Raw genomic sequence first — 24,578 nt, 5'->3', positions numbered from 1 at the left:
GAGTGGAAGATTTTTTGGGGTTGATTTGCCTGTCTTATTAAGCTCTGCCAGACCCTCCCTTCCCCTTTTATTTCTCTGCATGGCATTCATTTTCATAGGGTTACTAATATGAGGGGTGGTGCTATATACTCTGACAGTTGAGTGGGAGGTGACTAAGGAACAGCCTCTATTTTAAGATAACCTACATGCCATGTTGTCTTTCCTGTATCATAACTTAAGAAACCTTCCTGTTTTAGGAGTATGCAGGCCATAATACTGCTTTTAGGTGGAGCCAAAGGATATTTTTTATTCTTTTTCTAAAGGGAAACCATCTTCATACTAACTTAACCCGTCCAGACCTCCAGTTCCCACAGATTTGTCAGACTTCTTAGCATGAAAACTTAGCATGTGCTTCTTATATGCCTTGTCTTCAGTGATTGCTAATGCTCTGGAAATCCCTGGCCCTGATGCTGTATTGCTTGTGCTCATCAGTGTGATTAAGAACAAAAACCTAAGCTGTGCAGTTGCAACTGCATGATCGCTTAGCCACAATCCCTCCTGGTAACACAGATAGCACTTATCTGTGTGATTCAGTTTGATCATATCTTTCTTTCTCCTCTGCATATGATCTCATCATAACAAACTATATTATTCTTGTTACTAAGCATATGGCCACAAGAAAAGTCTTAAAATGCATCTTTTAAAATATTTTCAGAGTACTCATTCAATGATGGCAAATGTATGCTGGGCTTTTCGATAAATAGTTATATTCAAACACAGAATTAACTGAGCAAAAAACATCAGGGGATAGATTTTCAGTTTATATAAGCTAAAGTCACTGGACCTATGGTGGCAAGTATACTCTGGATCAGGGAATAAAGTTCAATTCTTAATTGTGTAGTGTATAAATAAACCTCTCTCTCCTGTTTGGATAGGCTCTCATAATTAATGAAGCACCTATCACTATGTTTTTAAGCCAGTGCCTGAGCAAACAGTTGCACAATTACACTGGTACCATTTTAGTATGCACTTTTGGTTGTTTGGTACCAGCGGTTCCTATCTTGACCTTTGAAACATGTCTTGCTGCAGTCTAATAATTAACAAAGGCCAATCACAAACTGAGTAGTTGTGCAGTGTTCAGCCAGTGTTCACGTGCTCATTTAGGGCATCACCAACCTGTGGTGCTCATGGAGATGCCTGTGGGGACCACAGTGTGACTGAACTGGCTATGCAGCAGGAACCCAGTCCTGTGAAGCTGCCACAACCTTCCTATGCAAAACAAGAGCTCAGGGTTATAAAGTTCTGTCTTCATCACTCTATCCAGTTTCAAGAACTAATGTCTAGAGTTAGAAGCTTAATTCTACCAAGATCATGGGGAGTTGCATGACTAGGTACCTTTCAGATGTTTTGGCCCAAACTGAACTCAACAGCTAAGACATTTTCAGTATGCAGTCCTGAAAGGTGTTCAAGCAAGTACTCCTGGCAGAACTGGACCATTACTGTAACACAGCTTCTGCAGCACAAGTCATCCTGAGGTACCCACCTCAGGCTCAAGCTGGAAGCCCAAGGTCTCTGCCAGGGAACAGAGAGAGTTGGACGTCCTTCTCCAGAGGAAAAGCATTTAAAGGCATTTCTCATGGTTTAACCACCTTTACTTTGCTGTGACCAGTAAACGTCCAAGGTAATAGGGACACACTGAACTGCATTCACTTGTATTTCACAGCCTGTATGTATCCCTCCTGATGTGGAGTTTGATAAATGGCAAGTGATCCCTGGGTTGACATTCATCAAACTAAGCCCTACTGGTTAAAAAAGTGATTTCCTGCCTATTCTTAGCACTTGCCTCCATGTGAACCGGAGCCTCCATCAGCATCCAAGGTTTTCAAGGTGTGTGCTAGTAAAGGCCTGGTGTTGGAGAAATTACCATAACGAAGCTGAAAGCAGTCAACCATGGTTGACTTGCAAACCCACACATGTATTTAAGTGCCTAATTGTCTCTAAAATCAAACTAGGGGCTCTGAGACATAAATACTTGTGAGGACCTATGCCTCCCAGTTCAAGTTGCATTGAATATATGGATAATGTAGTGTTCAATATATAATACAGTCACCACCATGTCTTAAATTATTTCTAAAAGGATATTTAGCTTTCGTAACAGTGAGTAGAGTATACCTTTATAAATTTATGCTTAAATGTCTTTACATTTACTGACTGGTTTGGTGATGAGACCTGAGTAGGTCACTGCTTCTCTGTGCAAAAAGACACAAGAATTTGTTTCAAGCCTCAGAAGTTAAAATGCTTTAATCCGTGAAAGACTACGAGCAGCCAGAAGAGCTAATCTTGAAATTTCAAGCCTTTTCCTTAGGCTTTTCTAGTCAAAATCCCCAGTGAAGTCAGACACAGAACACATTCCTACAGATGGTCAGAAGCTCCAGCCCTGTACAGTTCTCTACAGATTTTCCAGCATGCTAGTCTTGTGTTAATCATCTGAGCAGTCTGCATGAACAGAGTGAAGTCAACATTTGTACCTGAGGGAAGAAAATAAATGAAGACAATAAATAGTGTTTATTTTCTTTCTCCTATCACCTGACAAAGAAAGAAAGAGAGAAAGAGAAAATGAAGGAGATAAATATGGAAAGAGGAAATCAAAGTAAGAGGGAATGAATAAAAGAGGGAAAGAGGAAATGAGTAAGCAAGAAAGAAAGAAAGAGAAAATGAAAATGTATAAAAGAAAAAAGTATGAAGAAAAAAGTGAAAAAGAAAGAACAAAAGAAAGAAAAAAATGGATGGACAGACAGATAAAAGCAGGAAATAATGGAGTCTCTAAACCTGTGTGCACTAACTACTTGGATACGGATGTCTTAACAAAGAAGCACAAGTTCTCAACTCACTTAAAATTAGTAAAAAATGGAGTAACTCTTTAAAATGTACTAAATTGAGTATACATAATTAAAACAAGCTTCTAATCTAGGTCATTGTTTCGTATAGTACTTGGATATGCATGAACGCATTTGGTGCAGAAATCGGGAAGAGTTATGCAAATATAGCTGAGGACGAGATCTGTTTCATTTTCCAAAATCACTGTGCCTAAAACGCCTCTTTAGTTGCACAAGAAAACTAAATAATGTTACCACAGTATTTACCACGTTCTAAGTCTCACCAACACTAATCGCACTGCAAATACTGAAAATATATTACTCAAAGCACAACTAGAAAGACATTCAAATAATTTCTTGCAGCCAAGTCATTTAAGACCAGCCAAGTCAATTAATTAGCTGTTCATATACTACATTGATTACACCATATAAGAAGGGTAAGGTTTACATGCTGTCCGTCTCACATTAATATTTAAATAGGACATGCAAAAGCCAAGGTTGTAATGCTGTGATCTGATGGAGTAGTATATTACAACAAAGCAGATCAACAAGAATTTGATTCAGAGGCTAAAGGTTGAAAATAGTGCCGGACATGGCAAATGATTAAACTGTTCAAGGAGGATGTTAGTCAAGTGGTATATGAGTGAATACGGAGTTTCTGAAACAAGCTCATTAACCCAATCACTTTTTTCACACAGAAGGTACACGTGTTGAAGTCAATAGCAAAGTATACATTTTTTCATAGCTACAACCCAAATATATTCTGTCAACCGAAAAAATCACCCTTTCTACAGCTGAACTGCAATAAAAGCCTCATCTAACAGCGATCTTCCAACAGACAGGAGCGGCAAAGCACATGGCACTGAGGGGGCTGTGGGTCAGCCACTGTCTGGGTGGAGGGAGGATACTGCTGAAGCACATGAGGAAATTTACCAGCTTTCTTATATCACACCAGTCATATTTACAGCCCAAACCTCACTTACAAGTGCAGTTGTACAATATATTCCCATGCCTTACTTTGAAATAGTCCAGGCCTGAATGAGGACAATAGAGCTATTTTTTTCACAGGGGGAATGTGATTTTAAAATTAACATGCTTAAATGTAAAATAATCTTCCAGCAGACAGACAAATGCTTCTGCTTGAGAACACAGCGTTTATGAAACAGCAGGCCCTTTAGTTGCCCTGGAAACTATTTGTGAAGGGCCACAACTTATATTGTCCTGAAGGCTTTTAACATTTGCATCAAAGCTTCAGAAGATGAGGACTGTCAGTGAGTATTTATTTACAAAAAAAGCAAATTTCACTTTAAGAAGGTTGAGTGGTGCTTTTTTTTTTTTTTTTTTCCTGGCTGATGATAAATGATCTTTCAAGAAGAAAAACAAAAAACCCATGAAGTTGTACTGTTGTGATGTGTTTACAGAAAGTCAAGAGCAACACACTTAGGTTGTTACACTTGCTGGTCAGGGTTAAACTGAAAACTTCTAACCAAATAGAAGGGAAAAAAAAAAAAATGAAAGGAGCACCAATGGTTCAAGTACTATCAGCACTTTCCGTCTACCACTGTTCAGTAATGTCCCTGAGGCTGCATCCGGAAACCTCCATCAGATTAGGAGCTACTCTGTAATCACAGAGTAAATGAGATCTCCTTAGAAAAAGTGTAAAATTCAGAAAGCTAAAATTAAGCAGGCAGGTAAATTTGAGTTTAGTTCAAATACTTCACTGACAAAATGGTCTTAAATTTAGGAGCAGGGAAATTTTGTTTTTTCCAACATTGAAGAAAACACAACCCTTCAGCTGCTATCAGATGGTTCACGAATTTAAGTTGTATAAAACACCATGCAGAAAGAGCCAATACCCTTCCTACTGTTTTCTGAATGTAGATACCAAAATAAACAGTCTACAGAGGAGTCTTGATGCTCATACTCAAGCAAATCCACTACTGAAGTCACTGATGACTTACTTATTCCAGGATGAAGCAGAACAGTCCGAGAGATACCCTTCAATTTTTCTCATTTCTGCATCAATTTCTACTCTTGAAAAGTGTAAGGAATGGAAGCTGCACCAAGATGAATTACTTTTTTGAAGGTCTTGCAGAAGCAGGAGTTGAGGACAAGATGCAGAAATTTATATTTATGACATGAGTAACATAACAACTCAGAAAAGATATCCAAAAAAGAGACCTTCCCCTAGTCATAGGGATGCTTAAAGATGAGTTCAGGGAAAATCTTTGAGAAGTCTGTGCAAGAACACTAACGAGGAAAAGAGACAGACAGAATAAGAAATTAAGAGTCCTCTGACTCATTTCCTTTGGGAGGGAAAAACTGAATGAAGAAAGAGAAAAAATAGAAAACAGGCAGGATACTTCTTTCAATAACTTTCAGAATAAATCTGCTCTATCTTTGTGTAGGCGATTGTATACTTTATACTAGCATTTGCAATATTCAAATGTATTATTCAAATAGCAAAAACTAAGCACAGTGAAAGTTTCACAAATGAAGCAGACAAGAGGAGGGAATTGGTATTTTTTCACAATATTTTATAAAACAAAGCCACTTATATTCCTCACATCACAAACTTTTCATCTATTCTTTGATCATTTTGTTTTGTTCTGCTAAAGTATGCTTCGACCATGTGCTGTCAAACATACAGCTACAATTAGAAGTCCATAATGTGCATGGCAAGATTTTTATCACTCACAGTATTTGTGAAGCTGCTCCTGGTAATTATCATCAGTTAGGAATGAGTTACAGGACAGCTTGCCTCTTATTTTGGTTTGACTAACCCCTGACGCCTTCAAGCTTTCTCCCAACTTAGCCAGGTACACATATCTTGCATCTATCTCTTTTATGTCATGGAGAAAAAAGAAGCCAAAATCCTCTGCAGGTAAACCAGTGTACTTCCTCCAAAAAGCCTGTTAATATTTCTTTAGAAATACCACACAGACATTAAAATAATCACCATTTAAGGACCATGTTCGTTTTTCAGATTTCACCTAGTTTCTTACCATTATCAGAATTAAAACACAACATGCTCTGGCATAACTCCATTCATCTTTATCTCAACATTATACCTGTGACAAAGAAATAATGAGTAGCCATTAAAATGTACAAATTATGACTGGTTTATTCTAAAATATGATGGAAAATGATTCAAAAACATATTTGTAGCTTCATTTTGAAGTGAAACAATTCCAACTATTATTGGAAAATATATAGATGAATAGCTATTCTTTGTTGTGTACATTCACGTCACTGCTTTGGGTAAACAAAATCAACCTTTCATCTACATCTTATGCAGTTAATAACAAAGTTACTGAGGCAAATATATTGAAAAAAAGTAAGTGGCTCATAAACACGCTCCATTTAACTGTAACATGAAACTCCTCACTCTTTTATGAACATCCTGCCCCAAGTCATGAAGACCAGAGGAAAAGGTTCATCTCAAAGTAATTGAAAAGAAGAAAACATGACAGTATGGCTTAGCCCAGAGTAAATGGAAATATTTTTAACTATTCCTTGGGCAGTTATGATGCTTAAGATGAAGTCTTTACTTTATGAAATTCTTGTCCCAGACAACTGCAGCTAGAGTCAGGGGACTCACAATCTATTCTGATTGACCTCTCAGTTCTGGAAAATCATCTTGTTTCTCTACCTCTAGTCTTTTTTTTCTGTTCGTTGCCATGTCTAGCAAAGGACAATGAATTGCTTGGTATTTGTGCACATGTACAGCAAGCAGCAAGTTGAGAAGCTAATTGAAGTTGACACCTGTAGGCATTACCATAACATCAATGGTAAATAATAATAAGACAAGCTGAATTTCAGCCTAGAATTTGATATGTAAGGTTCATGAGCAATCCCTTGTTTGCTTTGTGTTACTGTTTTCTCAGCTGCAGTGAGAAAACAGTCATTGAAAAAGAAGCATCTTAAGCAAGCAGTGCTTCCCTGAGACATTACTCCAAAGTGAGACTGGTTTCAGGATATAAAAATACTGTATTTTATAGCAGTGTATCATTAATTTTCAGCAAGTGCTCTTTTGTGTTTTCCATGAATTTGCTGCAAGATGTCTTTAGTTACATGCAACAACAGTAATATGCAAGGCCTCTTCCTAAAAGACACATTTAAATATATTGTGAATCTCCTTCTTCTCTTGACTGTGAGTGGATGCAGCAGTGCTGAAAAGCACAGATTATTATAGGGTGTCATCTTTGCTATCAAAATTAGGATTTTTTTTGAGTGTCTGCTTTATAACTTAGATATTCAGATCCAAACACAGTAATAATATAAGATAGAAACTGCTTGTTTTGTATGCAGAGAAGATAGTTTCTGTCCATTCTGAAAGAAATAACATTTCCATGCTCACATGCAAAGCCGATTGATTTCCCATATCAAAATCCAATATAGTATCTTCTATACTTGTCACCAGACACATCATTACCTGTTCCACAACTAATGGGTTCTGTGATTCACTCATCGAGTCCACCATTCTGGTTATAAATATAAAACTTCTTTATGGACACTGAGGCCATTTTTAAAGTTTGGGGGCATTTAAAGATGGCACATTGTAGGAATCAAAAATCTTTAAACAAACCTTATTTGCTTCTTGACATTTTTAAAAGTCACTTCCTTCTTCTGGCACCATTTAACAAAGTAGTCGCTCTATATAAATGGCTTAAGTGGGAATCCTTGAATTACTTTCAAAGGGTTTTTAAAACATAAGAAAATATGATTGTTTGTCCTTAACAGTAATTTATGTTTGCAAATTTCTGATAAAGGTTTGGCACCTATACTGAAAACTGTTCCAGGATCCATCGGTGAAAAACATTGTTTTAGTGGCTATACTAAATCAACCCAACCTTTAGTTGTATCACCTAATTTGCCTATTTTCCAAACCTTCATACCTAGATTAATGAACATATGATTAGGTATAAAGTGAAAAGTTAGGCTGCATTTACAAAAGATGTCATCAGGTTAATGCTATTCCCACCAAAGTTCACGTAGCAGTGAAGAGAACACAGCTGCTGTTACAAAATGAGAACATAAACTGATAGAACAGTAAAAAAACCCCAGCATTTCTGCCCTCTTTCTTACACTGGCTGCTCATTCTTATTTCCAGCCTCTTCATGCACAGAGGTCCTAGTGAACTCATCCATCCAGAAGCCCATCCTACCAGGCTGGTTCCAACCCTCATTAGCTCCCTGGTCCATCCAGTGCAGGGCTTCAGCTGTGTTTGGATGGTGAAAATGGGTGAACAAGGGTGCATATCCATATCCATGGGACTGCTTTTTACAGTGGTAACGATGACTTAAAATATAGCCTGAAAGTAAAACTAGGCCATTAATAGCTGCTTTAGGAAACCCAGAAAGAAATAGCTGGCCTTTTAATTTGTCTAACCCTAATCACTCATCTGTGAGACTTCCTTCCTATTAGACTATGGATATCTGATGTTCCCAGAGTCTGAACAAAGTCTAGGCACTGCCTTTCAACACTAGAGATTCCTGTTCAAAGGGCATTACTTGGCATCATCACACCAACTAATGGTTTCCACATTTACTATTCAGGATGTAAACAGCAGATGTGATGATATCACCAGTTATCACCAGGCTTTGTTACCTCTCCTGTTATCTGACCTGTGTTTTATGCCATTTTAAGATCCACACAGAGATGAGATTACAACAGACAAGGCTATATTGCCAAAATGAACCAGGCTGTGAGACAGTTTGTAGGCTCACACGACTCAGATTCCCAAAAGCATGCCTTGACAGTACAGAGTGCCACCCACCCTTACCAAAGACACAGGCACAGCTGACCTAGAATGGGAGTGACTCCATAATGCAGAATGCACCAGAATACAGTACACCAAGGTGTGTCACAAGGGCTCTTCTCTTCTGAATACAAAGACTTGTGTTCCAGTTTCCTTATGTCAGAGGAGAAAATGTATTATCTGGTGTTCCTGTTTGTGCACATTATACAGCTGGCACAAACATGAGCTAGGGTTTGTACATGGAGAACTCCATGCTGGAACAGTGTGCTTCAGACCCCAAGGGCATCATCAACAGGCTGGTGCAAAGAGCAGTTTTGCTCTTGTCTTTGGCATTATGTTTGACTGACACTGACAGTCTTCTGTGTCCATCAGTTTAATGAGGACTAAATTAATCCATAAAATGTAAGACGGAACTAAGCCTCTGGTGTTCATTAAGTGTTAAAAGGAAGTCTAGTATCTCTTTACATCTCAGTAGTTTTGTTTTGAAAAAAAATTCTTCACAACTCTCACAGAATCATGTGCTGGACTAGAAATTCACACCTGAAGAGGTCCAGAGAGGTATAAGGCATTGCACCTACTGAGTAAAGACTGAGAAAGCTAACTACATCTTGTTTTTTCTATGGTACGTCTTTGCCACATGAAACTCCCCAAAGGAACTTAACCAAGATACTGCACACTCTACAGACTGATAATACCAATCAACATCTACAGTTGTTGATTATGTTACATCTAGGTATATAATACAGTGATATTGCATTACATCTAGTCCACCAGTAGACCTTTGACACCTACACTGATCCCAAGAAGCTTTCCTACAGGACACAGTTTAACCAACTTGAAAACAACTGTGAGGTGATGATAGAGAGAGAAATATTTCTCCTGAGGCTAAGTAACCTGGCACCAAATGGTTTTCCTTTCCTTAGCTCCTCCAAGACAGCCTGCTGTGTGCCAGCTTTTGAACTACTGTACCCAGTGGTTTCTGGCTGACTTAAGGGTTCCCTAAAGGAAAAAAAACACACCCTCAAAATACTTTGCAATCATTGCCCTATGCCACAGAATAAGCTCGTGCTGTAGCCAATGACTACTTACATGTTGAACCACTGTCATTTGCTTGACAAGTCAAAGCCCTCGGCTCTCCCCTGGGAATAATTTAGGGTCAATGTAACTTTTGCCACAGTAAGAATCATGGTATTTACCCAACATGTTAAAATTCAAACACAGCAGCAGACTCTGTAATACCCTGGATGTTTGCCTTATGTTCTGTTGTTATACATGTTAATACCACCAACGCAGAGGCGCTGTGAACTTTAATTGCAGTTCCATGTAAGACATAGATATTACCTCATAGGCAATTTTAGCAAAATAACATTTGTGTTTGCCCACAGTCTAAGGAAACAACTTTAAGTTTGTTGGGCTTGCTGAGTTGCAAGTAGTGATGCTATATAAAAAACTAGCCTTTGTATCTCAAAAACTGGACTACTGGCATCAGTCTTCCTTACACATTTTGGTAGGTCATCAAAATATCTTTAGATAGTGAAGAAACTTGAACTTTAGAAACCTAAATTTGAACTGTGATTCTAAAGAAGAAAATACTTTTCCCTCACACAGCTCCACTCTTGAACCCCTTAGTTGCAATAAGAAAAAAAAAATTTCTAAGGTTTGTACCATTGAATAAAACCATCTACATATAGAACCATGCACAGTAAGATTACTGTAACTCATCAGTGCATTATATATCAGCTTTAGGATTACTTTTCTTTTTTTTTAATTACAGCTTCAGAAAAGTTTTCAACTGTCATGTACAAAGTAGTTGTAAGTCTTTGATTTTTCAGTTCTTTTCTTTTTTGAGTGGAATGGCAACAACTATCATACACAAGGGAAGAGAACCCAAGATAGCACCTGATATCTCCCTGTGAAGAGAATTTATTTGAGAATGTTAGATAATGGATTATATACGTGTCAAATCCTTAACTTTACAGAGGACCAGCAACTCTAAGCAAACTTCAAAAGACAAATTCAGGGGCATGTAAGACATTTTGTAAGAAAGAAAATTTCTCTCTCATTTAGGCATTATATCTTTTGCCCAAGAGAAGAAAAAATCATTAGGATCAGTAGCCAAGCTCAGTTCTTCAGCATACGATCGTGCTGGAGAAATGGGACTTTTGCAAATGATACTATAGAGATTTGGGACTAAGGTTTATGAGTGGAGACTCACTAAGTGACAAGACAGATGCATTCCTGGGACTGAATGTTGTGCACCCTTAGGGAAATTAGGAAAGATCAACCTACAGAAAGCAGTCATCCTCATCCCTGGATAATGTTGCCTTTTCTGTACCTTGTTGATGTTCACTTTTGAAGTTCAATAGAAGTTACTGAACCAAAAACTGAAGCAGTCAGCACAAAGGTTCCATAAAAGAAGCAGCAGCAGAAGAAAAAAGCAAGCAAGAAAAACATTTTTTTAATTTAGTAGGTCCTCTGATGATAAACTAGAAGTGCTACAAAAATATCAGTTAAGGATAGAGAATAATTCATAGCTTTGCAAGTGGTCATCACGCATTTCAGTACTTCATCCTAACGGTAAAATACCAACTGTAAAATTTTTCAGTATATTCTCCTAAGACCCAGGAGTAAGAAAGGTGCAGTTTTCATGTCCCGTGTCCATAGGCAAACTAAGACAATCCTGTAGCTTACCCTATACATTGCCCACCAAATACATATATTAACTACGCATAAGATTTGCACTAAATAGCTGGTATTCAGGAACTCATTTACAATTCTCTTAATGTGTCTCTCAGACATCAAATAAGGCTCAGAAATAATGCTGTTGAGATAAAAAAGCCATGCCAAACAATTTTATCAATCACCCTCTTCTAGATTTCAAATTTAGCAATAGCAGTGGAACTGATTAACAGCCAAACAAATGAAGCTCACTCTCTTGTCTTAAACATCATCATTCTTTTCAGTGAAGGGTATTCCAGAAGCTATTATAAGAAGAGCATGCACTCTCAGTTGGAAAAGCACATTACCCTCCTACCAAAGCCATTTGAGCCACTGTGTTAATATTAACCAATATTGTGAAGTGCAGTTAAGAACAGGAATCCCCTCTTCAGGCTGAGGTCTCTTCAAAGGGAAAAATCAGATTAATCTTTTTAACAGTGTAAACAAGAAGAAATGGACTATTGATAAAGCAGTTTATTTTGACTAACAGATGAGGCAAATTAACTCAGCTGCAATCTCCTCAATCTACTGCTGCCCAAAATAGCAAGGGGGCTGCATGGAGAAGGCCAAATAAGTGAACATTAACTTTCCATCTGAGGGAACTCAAGCAGCTGTCAGCCACCACTGTCATTTACATAACTGGGGGTGGGAAGTGGAAACTCACAAACAGAACATGGAGATAATACTCAGTTTGCTTTCTCTGTTTTAAAAAGCATCATTATTCCTTGTATTTCAAAGCATAGACAAAACCAGAGAACTCAACATAGCTAATCTAACCATGGACTTAAAAACTAGGCTTGTGCAACTCCCACAGCCCTGTTACAGCTGATTTGCATTAAACCAGCATGGATCAGCAGAGACATCAGCACAACGGTTGCAGAGTCCAGTACCAGTAATCACACAGGACATCCGTGAGGGGTCATCCTCAATTTCCAGAGCACCGCATCTAAACTCTGTGACCCATAATCCCAGGTGAGGAGTAGCATTCCAGTCTTTGACAGCCATGAGAGCAGTGACCAGGAGTCTGCAGAAGCAGACTCCATAGACAACCTGCAGCAGGGGGAATTTGATCTCGATAGAGCTTCTCTCTCTTACAGTCCTGTACAGTCCATAAGCAGAAGTTCCTTTCCACTGCCATTACTACTTGCATGTCATGAGGTAAAAAACCAATCTTGACTTCCTACATAGTTCACATTAAATGGTGTGCCCTTTTATTTAAATCATTCTGAGATTAAATTACTACAGCAAGAAGAATTTTGTGTACATCATGTAAATCTCCCCAAAGCCCTGTGAAGTGGTTTTCGATGTTTAAAAGTGAAATGAGGCTCTGGCCTATATCCTTCACCTTTGGGTGAGCATTGATCAATTTGTCTCTAAGCTTCATTTTGCCACACTGTATTTTATACAGATTAACTGAAACTCTGTACAGAAAAAAAAGACATTCTTTACTTAGAAGACACAGGCCTATTCTCAACCTCATATGAACAAATTTCACACGTTCTGCTCAAGCCCAGTATTCTTTTTCAGGCTGTACATACTTCAAATTAAGGATATATTTTATGTAAATCTCTTTTACAATTGTGTTTATTAGTGTTATTTAATTTCCTAATTTTGTGTGGGTGGATAATTGCTTTCATCTTCTAAGAAAGAATCATAAGCAGATTTATGGAAATTGACAAATATTTTTCTGCTACTGTAGTGTATGAATGAGTAACCTATGAAAAAAGAAAACCTGTCAAGTTGGATTATAAGCACCCATTAATTTTATGTGTTAACCACTGTAAAAGACAGTTAATTATGTTTACTTCTATAAAGTTGTATAGGAATTTGCAAAACCACTTGTTACTGCATCCAGTAATAAACACCTTGCTCCAGAATGAACATCTGTAAGGTGATGTTATAATGGAATATTTTTCTAGAACGTTTTTCATATTAGCCACATTTAAATAATTTCTTGCAACATGCGTCTGTGGATGACAAAGGACTTCTGTAGTTCCTGAACCACAACTAAGGAAATAACTATATCTTTACAGCTTTGTCACACTTTATTGCCTGCCTTAAAGCTGCTCTAGATCCACATTTCTGGGATTTTTCACTATTTAAAAACTTGCTGGATGTGTTCAGTGAATTTATTTCTTTCAGGAATCTGCTCATGTGGAAATTTCATACAGAACAAATATTCCTGTATTATATTTATTCTACATTTATATGAATTAAATTTGGTATCATATTAACCTGCATTGAAGGGAAGTGCTTTGCCCAGATTACACTTGAGTAAATGAAAGGTAATGCTATTGTCTTTGGTTATTCCAAATACAGAACAAGCAGGTGGACAGAGTAGTAACTATGCTGTTTTCTCAAATTCCTCCAGGTACATATGTTAAAAATCTGAAGCAAAGCCATTTTTTTTCCATGAAAGGTTTCCCAGAGGAAGAAAGTAAGAAAGGAAATCACATAGTTCAGAAATTTTAAAACAAAACATACAGGTTGAATTATACTCTTTGATGGTCTCTCAGATCCATCCATCGTAGCAAGGCAAGGACAGAGCTAGGTCCCAAAGCTTGAACCAGCCTCTTCTGCTTGCACTGTTTCCTGCCCTTCCCAGCAGTTAATACTGCCTGACTTCTTCCTGTCAGCAGTGTTCAAGAGTTGTAAACCACAAACATTTTAAGTCCTAACGAAATTATCTTATATCATATTATGAATTAATCAGAACATGAAACCTGCACAAAACCATGACATCCCTTTCCCACATTCATAAAAGACTTTCCAACAATTATTCCATATTGGCACAATCAAGATCTTGCAAGCAACAAGGAACTATGTTGTTCTGCCTCATCTCCCTCTTTCCATACATGCCATCTGCATTTAGTTATGTTTTGTACTACTTTATTCCTGTAGGGAAGACAGGAGTCTATGGCCTTTTGAATCTAAGAAAGTACAAGAAAATAACTAACCGTGATAGACAGAAAACATTCTTTCATGCTAGCTGATGTTTTCAGAAATGGCAACGGCAGAATTTATCCTGAAAGAACGCAATGCATCTGAACTGGCAGAAGGAGATAAGAACAAGCTAGAAAGAAAACAACTGCTCTAGTTAGTAAGGGCCATCTAATATAGACATGCAGACATTCAGGGCTGTGTTTAAAGTAGATGAAAAGAAAATGAAACCTGCACTAGCTAGATGTTGTCTTATACTGGTTCTGTCTAGCAAGGCACTGCACTGTAATAACTGGGAAAAACAAGATAGGAAAAAAAAATCCTAAATTTGAATCCAGAAGAAGAAATGGCAAATCACATCAATTATTCGAAGGAAGGAAGGAAGGAAGGAAGGAAGGAAGGAAGGAAGGAAGGAAGGAAGGAAGGAAGGAAGGAAGGAAGGAAGGAAGGAATAGAAACGCTCGATAACTTATCCCATAGAAGCCTCAAAGATGTTTAAAGACAAATTGGAAGGCCCTGTGCTTGGAGCTGCACAAATACATATGAAAACTGCTTTTTGTCAATTAAATACAGTCCCTAATTACTACCATTACATGCAATATTTTGCTGTTAACCAGGGTCTAGACAATAAAATTTTACTGTTTCCAAATGAAGCCACCATTTGGCCCACTTTGTTAGCATTAAAATGAAAGCAACAGTAAGACACATGGAGACAGACTAAACCACAAACATATTAACAAGCACTGCAACCCTACAGCCATGTAATCCTGTATTGCCATTGCTGTATAGAAATTCATAAGCCTTGTACTGATTTTGCAAGACCTCTGGACTGAGACATGTCAGGCTTGCTCTGGGCTAAAAATTTAGCTTCTCAGGCTACACTTTTTTTGACCTCCCTGCACATGGTGTAGAGTACAGGCATGGGATTACAACAGATAGGGCATAGGCTCAGTACTGGAGACAACAGCCATAGCTAAAGAAATGCAGACCTGAAGATGAAGAAAACTGGGTTTAGGTGTAACAAAGAGAACAAAGTACAAGCATCTCACATACATAAAAGGAAACATATATTGTAAATTTGGATGCAACGTGGAGCTATAGACAAATAAAGAAAAATAAATACGTGTTAGCAAACTTATAAAAATGTCCCCAAGTGGACCACAGAGCCAAGAAGAAAAAAAAACATTAACATGAATATCCCCTTCCTTCCAGTGAAGGACTCCAGATGCTGCCAACACAGGTAACACCACCAAGCAGAATGAAGCCACCAGTCTTAAAACTTGGAGAAGCAGGGGAAAGGTGAGCATCAAGGAAAGAAGGTAGAAACTAAGTGAGCATATAACAATGTTAGCTGCTTTATTATTATTTTTATTATTATTAAAACGTTTTCTGCCCTCTTTTTCTTTGGTAATAATAGGATCTAGCCTATTAATGATCATTTGATTAGCCAGTTAAGATTTCAATTACACTTAAAAAAATAAATTCCTAGATTTATATAAGATGCATTTCCTCTTTGCCCAGGAACAGGATTTTGAGCATAAAATGACTAAGATATGTTAAGAGATGTTTAACAAGTCAGAGCGTACATTAGCAAATTCAATTTACATTTCCATGGGATGTTTCTTCCAAATGAAAAGTACAGAATGGGAGAAGAAGAGGTGGAGACAAGGAGAAATCCTTGGAGATGTCCTTTTGGCATGTATTTATTCACTGGGCTAGTTAACAGGCATCTGGTCCATCACGGGGACCTACCAGTGTTATTGCAGTACAAACAGTAATACACTAGCCACCAGTATCCATACAGAGGTGCTATGACAAATCATAGCAAAGAACTGCTACCAAAAAAATCAAATTCTTATAAAATTTTGAATATGGTGACATTCATTGGAGGGAAGCTGCATTCTTCCCAGGCTGTTAAATAGGAGAAAAACAAATCAACTTAACAGATAAGTTATTTGTAATTTACTATTTCTCCAAGTCTGTATGATTCTTGCCAGTTTCCTGAAGGCTTCTTGTTTCTCAAGCGTGCAGAACCATCAGCATGCTGTTACTGCTTGGAAACCCATGAAGAGTAGCAGTGTCAGCAGTCTGCAGACTCCAGAAGCCAAGAGCATATTAATCTCTATGTGGAAAAAGACACTGAGCTCTACATTCCATAGCAGATCCTATACTTCAGCCCGTAGATTAAAGGAATGTAGTCAACACCTGGCAAACCCCATGCCAAAAATTAATAGTAAGACTCCACTTTGACTGGGGAAAAAAAAAAAAAAATCACCAATCTTTTAATACAGACTAATTAGAGTTACATACAGATATTGAGAATCTGTAAGAACAGTGGTCCCAGTCTTTGGAAAGAGAGGAAAACAGCAAATTCAAACAGATTATTAGTGCATAGATATGTTTGCAATACTAGAGATATTCCTGATACTAATATTTGAAAAGCACCACAGAGAATGAGCTAGTACAGTCCCTCAGCAGTACTTTATACACATGAAGAGGAAAACCTAAGCTTTGCATTGAGTAATAAAGACAATGGAGATGAGCTGTCTTTGATCTGCAACCCTTTTTATTAGGCTGCTAGACTCTACCTTTTGTGTGAATGACAAAGGTGTAAAGATTAACAGTTCTGTCAGTGATGTGTTCATTAATTACATTTTAAACATTAGCAGAAATAAGATCAACTTCGGCGTGATAATTCCTTGTGATATTCAAGCCTACTTCACACTAACCCACAGAGTTAAGACAAAATAAAACCATAACTCTTAAATAAATTATTTTAAATAACTGTTACCAGTTTCCTCCATGTTATCCTTTTCATAGTCTACCCACTCCCCACTACGATTTTGATACTTGTTGAACCCATAAAAGTGCGAATCATACAAATGAATCAATACATGCATAAAACCAGTTTTAAACACAGACAGAAAAATACTACATTTATTTCACCACACCGATGAAAAAAATAATTTCCTTTTCTCTAATTTATGATACCACCTTTCTTTCTTCTGTGTTTTGTCACTCATGTTGGAATTTTGGTTTTCACAGTAGATTTGATCTTTCACAAAGACTTCTGTAATGTGTGAGGGCACTTTGTTGGTGTATGGCTTTCTTTTTAATTTTCTGGAAATAAGCATATATTTTTTTAAAAAATCAAGGGTACAGAAATATTTAGAGGGACAAAAATGTTTTTTAACAGCAAGTCATGAAACTCTGCACATGCCACATGGAGTAATTTCTGTAAGCAGCCTTTGCCTTCCTCACCCCATCTGGCCTTAATGTCTCTAACACCCACTCACTGCATCACAACAAAAATTAGACTAAGCTCCTTGGGGCAGTGTTCTGTATTTCTGTAACTGCTCTGAAGCACCTAACATATATGTAGAAGATGTATAGGGAAAAAAAAAAAAGACAGTGTCTAAGCTGTTAAAACTTCATTTGTAGGTTCAAAAGCCTGGGGATACCTTTGCCACATTATACGGCATGGGCATTTTGTTCCTTGACTCCAAAGGAAGTGAATGAGTCTGACTAACATGACCAATGTGCTATTGGTTATACACACTATTTACACCCTTGTCACAGTGTCAAACAAGATATGCAAAACCAGCTGTGAAGTCAGCATGCCTTTTGCCATGAACTTACTCCAAATGTGGTCAGGTTGCCCACAAATACTTTGCATATTTTTAATATTCCACTTATTTATATATATATATTTTATCTATTACTACATTTCTCTTAAGAAATAAACAGGGCAGATTAGCAGATTGTAATCTTTTATTCACTGAAAAAACAGCTACTGTGTGGAAACATGAAGCTCAAGTTCTGCCACATTACTCCTCCAGCTCTCTTTGTCTCCCTGCACTGGCGTTCCTCCTCTCCTCTTGCTTTAACACATACCTGTGTCTCAACTCTGACATGACATAACATCTAATGGTGGGGAGAGCTAGAAAAAATGAGCCTGTGATCTCCACCGACCACCTGCAGACAACACCATGCTGTCAGAAAACTATCACTTGCAAATTAAATGTGTAGACCTCATTACAAACTTCTCCCACAATGAGCTGATCTATTGATTTTAATATGCTGAAGTGTTTGTACATTTATATGAATGGAAAAAGCACACCATGAGTCCCACCTGAGCGTCTGATTCAGCACTATTGAAGTCAGTGAGGCTTTTGGCATTCAAAGATTTGCATATGGTGATTCCTCAGATAGCATGGAATAGAAGATGTGCATCCAAAATCCCACTTCAGAACAAACCCCTTAACTTGGCTATGCCCATTTTTTAATGAGTTGAATGTGAAACAACATGGAGTGCTTGGTCTTGCTGACAACTTAACTCAGCAGTGTAACTTCAATGGAAGTAGATTTGCACTCTCATAAAGCTCAGGCTAAAGAAAAATACAGTTGGTTCCCTGCTTGAATCACCCAAAAATCAAAGCCTTCTTTAACAGAACACTGGCCTCAGTGGTTGGTGCAGGTGCTTATGCCTTTGTGGATACAGCAGATTTCTATTTAACATTTAGATTCACCTGCTTCCTTGGGGCTAGGGCACAAGATGTTGGGAGAAAGAACAGGCATTCACACTATTGCAGCTCCAGATAGAGCAGTCCTGCTCCCTGACAGGCCAACTGCACAATGCGTCTACAAGTACTTGGATGGTCAAGATACAATACAGTGACTGGGAAGCAGATCCAGACTGTGAGCCAGAATCCGTTCTAGCCTTTACAGAAAAGGCTGATCTACTCTCAGGCTACTTTCAGGCCAAGCAAATAAAATTCAGATGATGCAGCCTTTACATGACATTAAATTTCCAAGCATTGTGAAATTGTTCTTTGGAAAAGAAAAACCAGCTTCTGTGTAAGGGAAGAGTCCCTTCCATACGCAGAGATAGTCTTCAAAGCAGAAGACATTTGTTTGCCAATATGCAATAAATCAGTGTGCATTTCTGTGTGACACAAGTTCACAAACCGGTTACTTTGCTTGACTCAGAGCTGATTTCTCCCTCCTGTTATCAGCAAAGCATACTGCTCTGGGGACTGCATACAAATTATTGAAATTACTTTGGTGGGGGAGAGCATGGTGAAGAAGAATCACACGTGTTACATCAGCCACTAGTCAACTATTTCTATGTATTTTTAAGACAGCTTCTCACCAATTGATTAACTGAGTTAAACTAGTGTGAAGAAAGAGACTTAGCAGATTTCTCCTCTTCAAAATGTTTCACATTCAAGACTTTGGTTAGATAATTTAGTGAGCAGATGTTATTGTCAGCTTCTTTATGTTGTTTGCCTAGAACAGCAGGTGCCACACTGAGCTGCAACTTGGCATCAAGGAAAATCTACCTCCGTGTCAGGGCATCCAGGATAGTCTGGACTCCCATAAGGACTAACTGGTACTCCAGTAAAAATAGGGCTATCTTCAGCCCTACTCAGAGAGAAATATCCTCGTGTTTTTTACCATCCATTCGGATGCTTTTAAGGAAGGTTCCTCTCAGTGCTCCTGCATTTCATCAGATCTCCCTCTCATGGAAACTCTAAATCACGCATTTAAAAATAGACCATCAGATTATCTGGGTAAATCATAAAGCTCAGCTTATCTCTCCCCCTTCAAAATATACAATTTATTTTGTCCACCAGCTCAGCAGTGTGAAGCCATGAATAATCCTGTTTGTCTCAGTAAACCCACTCTTTTGATTGTCCCTGTGTATCTCCATTACGTGCATGTATTTCACACTGGGGCGTGTGTGTCTGTGTGAGCATGTAAGGAATGAGAAGGAATTCACAGTTCTAGGCACAAAGGTGTACAATTCTGCTTATGGAGGTGTTTATGCCCATACCAACAGCGTGTTTTCCGGCACCACAACACAGCCTTACACAGCCATTGAGAATAACACCAGGATTCAGCAGAAGTAATGTACTAAGTATACTTCAATTATGGATTAAATTGTTTTTTAATACCAATCTAGACCCCAGAACCGCCGTGCTTCCCCTGAGGGCTGAAATAACGCATTGCAAGGGAGGACACAAAAATTTTTCAATTTCTCTTGCCCAGTGGTTCAGAGGCACCACGTAACAGAGCCTTAAACCAACAAACCCCGACCCCCAGCCCCAGCGTTTCCGATACGCGCATCTCCCCATCCTCCTCCCCCTGACAGTGCGGCCCATCAGGCCACGGGAGCCGGAGAAAGCCCTGCAGGGCTATAAATAGCTACTCGGGGGGAGGGGGGGGGGGAGAGTGCAGCAGCATGTTTCCACAGATGCTTGCTGCAGAGGGAGGTTTTGCTGGACTAATTCTGAGGGGAAAGGGTACCACTGGGAAGTTCACTGACATAGCAGGTAACGTCTGTGGAGAGGGGGCAGCAGCTGCCCTGGGGAAGCTGAAGGGGGAATGCCTCGCTCGGCGGGAGAACAGCGAGGGGGTTTTCCTCCTTTGAGTGGTCCCACCTATTTCAGATCGTTTCTGCAGAGCCCCCGCCATGAGGTGGCTTGTGGGCAGGAAGGGTCCACGGCCGAGAGAGACGGCGAGGATAGAAATCACCCCGATCGTAGTGATAGTAATAGCACACGCAGCGTCCTGCGTGTGCCAAGTTTGTACCGAGCCAAGCGGTGTTATTCGCCAGTTACACTGGACTTGCAGTGGCCGTGCATGCGGTGCTCCTGCGCCCGCCCCGGCGGGGAAGCGGCCGTGCTGCCTCCCCTGCCCGCCCCGGTTTTCCTTCGGAGGACAAAGCCGGGAGGTCCCGTCTCCCAGGAGCCACCCTGCGTGTGCGTGAGCGTGTGTGTGTGTGTGTGAGCGTGTGTGTGTGAGCGTGTCTCCCCCCCGCCTCCCGGAAACTTTGGGGAAGTACAGACACGGCCCGAAGCGCAGGTGCGTGCTGGCCCCTGCCCCGCCGGGGCCATCCCGGGCGTTCCCCGGCCACCGCCGCCCCGGGGGGCTGCGGGCGGCCTCCTCCGCTCCCCCCTCCGCACCGCTCCGCGCCTCTCCGCGTCTCCCCGCGTCTCCCCGCCCGGCGGGCACGCCCGGCGCGGCTGTGCGCTGCTGCAGTGCCCGGCCCGGCCCTCGCTCACCGTCCTCCAGAGCCGCTGCCGCTTGGCACTGACAGAGGTGGCGGTGACGATGAGGTGGGAGACGGACACCACCAGCCCGAAGACGATGGCCAGCAGGGTCCGGACGGGCAGCAGCGAGTAGGAGACGAAGGTGACCAGCATGAGTTGCCACATGCCCTGCTCGGGGGCGCTGGGGGGCTCCATGCCGTAGGCGCCGAGCGAGAAGGGGCAGCAGAGGAAGGAGAAGGTGAAGCTGAAGAGCAAGGTGAGCTTGACGATCTGCTGCAGCTGGGTGACCTGCAGGTACTTGACATTGGTGACGATGAAGAGGGAGAGGAAGATGATGCAGTGCACCGGGTGCGAGCCTTTGGAGATGGTCAGGCTGGGGCCGGAGAGCAGCTCCACCAGGGCCAGGCTGGCGGTGAGCACGATGAGGACGGCCAGCGCCTTGAGGGTGGATGTCTGCTCCAGCTTCAGGTTGTAGCTCTGGAACAGACCCTCCAGCTCCTTGCAGTCAAACTCATCCTCGCAGGCGATGGCATCCAGGAGCAGCAAGGGAGGGGGGTCCCCCAGCCCAGCTCCCGCTCCCGCCGCCGCGGCAGCCGGCGGGGAGCAGCAGCAGTGGCAGCACTTCTTCCTCTTGGTCTTGACTTTCTGAAACGGTATTTCCTCCATGTCAGTGCCATTCATAAACCCCGGGGAAGAAATGCTCCTCCTGGTTTCCCCCGCTGCCGCTCTTCCGCGTCGCTGCTCATAAAAGAGAGGGGGGCTGCGAGCAGGAGCCGCGGCCGCACGCCCGCCGGCAGCCCCCGCCGCCGCAGCTCCGCGGACGCGGGCACCGGGCGCAGCCCGCCAGCCACCGGCCGCAACCCGCCGCGCCGGCAAACGCCCCCCTCCGCTGCCACCGAGGAGCCGGGGATGGCTGGGACGGCGGGAAGACAGCCTCACTCGTGTTAATATGCCAACCTTCCTGCCTGCTGTCTCGCTCTCCTTTCCACCACCACCCTCCTTCTCCTCCTCCTCCTCCTCCTCCTCCTCCTCTTCCTCCTCCTCCCCCTCCCCTGGTGTTCCAGGGATGTTAATCTCCTAATGACACCAAAACACCATCCAAAGGTTCGAAATCAAGCCAGGGGGGTCGGGGTAGGTGGAAGCGGAGAGAAGGGGAGTGTGTGTGTGGGGGTAATCAACAGGCGGGTTTCCCTTCAGATACCGCTATTTAGAGGAACAGGAGCTACGGGCAGCGGGTGGCAAACGGGCTCCCGGGGAGTGGGCAACATTAAAAAGAAATAAATAAATAAATAAATAAAAATCAACCACAAGCTAAAAAAAAAAAACCCAAAAAACCAACAAACAAACCACACAGGGGAGTGGGCTCAGAGGAGGAAAAGCGGGGTCGGGGAGCCAGAGCGCAAGATGGGGGCAGGGAAAGGCAGGGCAGGGCGATCCCCTTCCCGCGTCCGAGAGCATCTCACCGGGCTGGGGAGCGGGAGGCGCCTGCGCGCCGCTCGCTCGGGAAGCCGGACACGTCCCCCCCGGGGCAGCGCGGCTCGGGAGCCGCGGGGGGACCGCCCGCGCCCCGCGCAGCACCCCGCGCAGCGCCCCGCGCCCCTGCCTGCGCGGCGCCCGCGGCCCGCCGACCCTCCGGCTGCGCAAGGCGTCGGGCTGCGGCTGCTGCCTGGCAGCCCGGTGTTGCCCGCCTGCCTTTGTTTTTATTTAAAGACACATAAATACACAAAACCTATAGGTAAGGTCATAGAAATACATGTGAGTATAGATACATATGTAAATAGATACACTTAAATTCATAAACATAGGTTAATCCTGCTTCCTTTGAGAAATGAAGCCCTATCTGCCTGAATAAACATGCTGATTTTACTCGTTTTGCCTCCTAGATTCTGAAGCAGTTGGAAAAAGTGCAGTGAATGAAAAAATTTTCAAGAAAACACATTTCTGTGCATGCTTTTACCTGGCTGGGAGTACAAATCAGTCAGTGGCCTTGGAGGGTGACTCTCGTGACAGGAGTTAATTTTATCATCCGCCACAAAATTGCATGTGATGCCTCATCAAAAAAACTTAAGTTGGGAGTCTGTTTTATTCTTGAAAGAAACCTTCCAGTTCTGTCTATAATGCTGCTACCACATATCACTGTTACAAAGTTGCCACCAAAGAATACAATACAATATTCTTTTCTGTAACCATTGCATCTAATTTTGGGATTATGAGACTGATTCCAGACTCACCAAGAGTAGAGAAAGGACGCCAGTGTTTCTTTTGGCTTTGGATCAAGCATTTGTAAGAAGCAGGGCTAGGAAAATGTCAAACTAGACGACTTTAATAGATTACAAACATTGGCTTTTCAAAGATAGTAGAGGAATACTTTCCAGAATCAAAGCAGAATCCTACTATCACGGGTATGTTGAAGATCTAATTGCTGGGTTTTGTGTCAGTGATGTCAGGTTCTGGTTCTGGATTTTGGCTGAAGAGCCTTAAGATCAACAGCAGGCAGGAATTCTTTATGATTTGTTACAGCAGTGAATGATGTTGGTACTTCATTTCTGTATAGGAAAGTAGCTTAAAAAAAAAAATATCTCTGATAGATGATCTAAAGCAACATAGTTTTTTATATTAATATTTTAGTATTTTATGTCGGTCTTAGCCCTCCAGACTCAGTATGCAGTCGTTCTTTTGAACCTGTACAGACCTTATTAGGAAAAGGCAATGAATCAACGTTGCTGGAGTTTGTGTGTTACAGATTCAAAATATTTCACACTTGAGACAATGACTGTTACTTTGTGTTCATGTGACACCACTAATGGTTGTTTCCTAGACTGTGACTTAGGCTGTCAAACACTGCAGAACTGTAAAAATAGCTGGTATTTAGATTTCTGTAACTTCCTTCAGGAAGAAAGTAAAAGGGATTGGATTTGCTGACCCAAGTGCTGGAAACAGGAAGAGATGTTTAGCTGAAATGAAATTAAATCTAACAAAAAAGGTTTCCTTTGTTTTGCAATATCTCCAGTGTGTTTGGAAAGCTAATAAAATTCGTCTCCTTGACCACTTTTGTGCATAAATACACTTAAGTCACACATGTATTAGACAAATACACATTGTTACATTTTCACCTGTCCTCAGCTTTCTTCTGAGCTCATACATCCTGAGGAATGAATTAATATTTCACATCTCATACTGCATAAGAGGTGGCACCTAGCTGCCCAGCCCTAGGAACAAGCCACTGAAAGAGCTGTCATGCTAGCAGTT

The 24,578-nt window shown here is 41.0% G+C and overlaps 1 protein-coding gene and 1 long non-coding RNA gene across 4 annotated transcripts in view; one reads left to right on the top strand and one right to left on the bottom strand.

Annotated features, from left to right (window-relative positions):
* Nucleotides 1-23,200, bottom strand: part of ADCY1 (adenylate cyclase 1) — a 172,413-nt gene extending 149,213 nt beyond the window's left edge. For all 3 annotated transcript variants that reach the window (XR_012633174.1, XM_074899799.1, XM_074899800.1), the window contains exon 1: nt 21,342-23,200. Coding sequence is in view for 2 of the 3 variants with exons in the window: in XM_074899799.1 (XP_074755900.1) it covers nt 21,342-22,010 (669 nt within the window). In the remaining variant the exon portion in view is untranslated. The remainder of the gene's footprint in view (nt 1-21,341) is intronic.
* On the top strand, nt 21,525-24,374 carry LOC141957788 (uncharacterized). Its single transcript, XR_012633175.1, has 2 exons — nt 21,525-21,623; nt 23,213-24,374. It is a non-coding gene; the product is annotated as an uncharacterized LOC141957788 (long non-coding RNA).
* Nucleotides 24,375-24,578: the final 204 nt, after the last annotated feature.

Source organism: Athene noctua, chromosome 2, assembly GCF_965140245.1.
Source record: "Athene noctua chromosome 2, bAthNoc1.hap1.1, whole genome shotgun sequence".
Taxonomy (NCBI): domain Eukaryota; kingdom Metazoa; phylum Chordata; class Aves; order Strigiformes; family Strigidae; genus Athene; species Athene noctua.
This window is presented reverse-complemented; position numbering and strand designations above follow the sequence as displayed.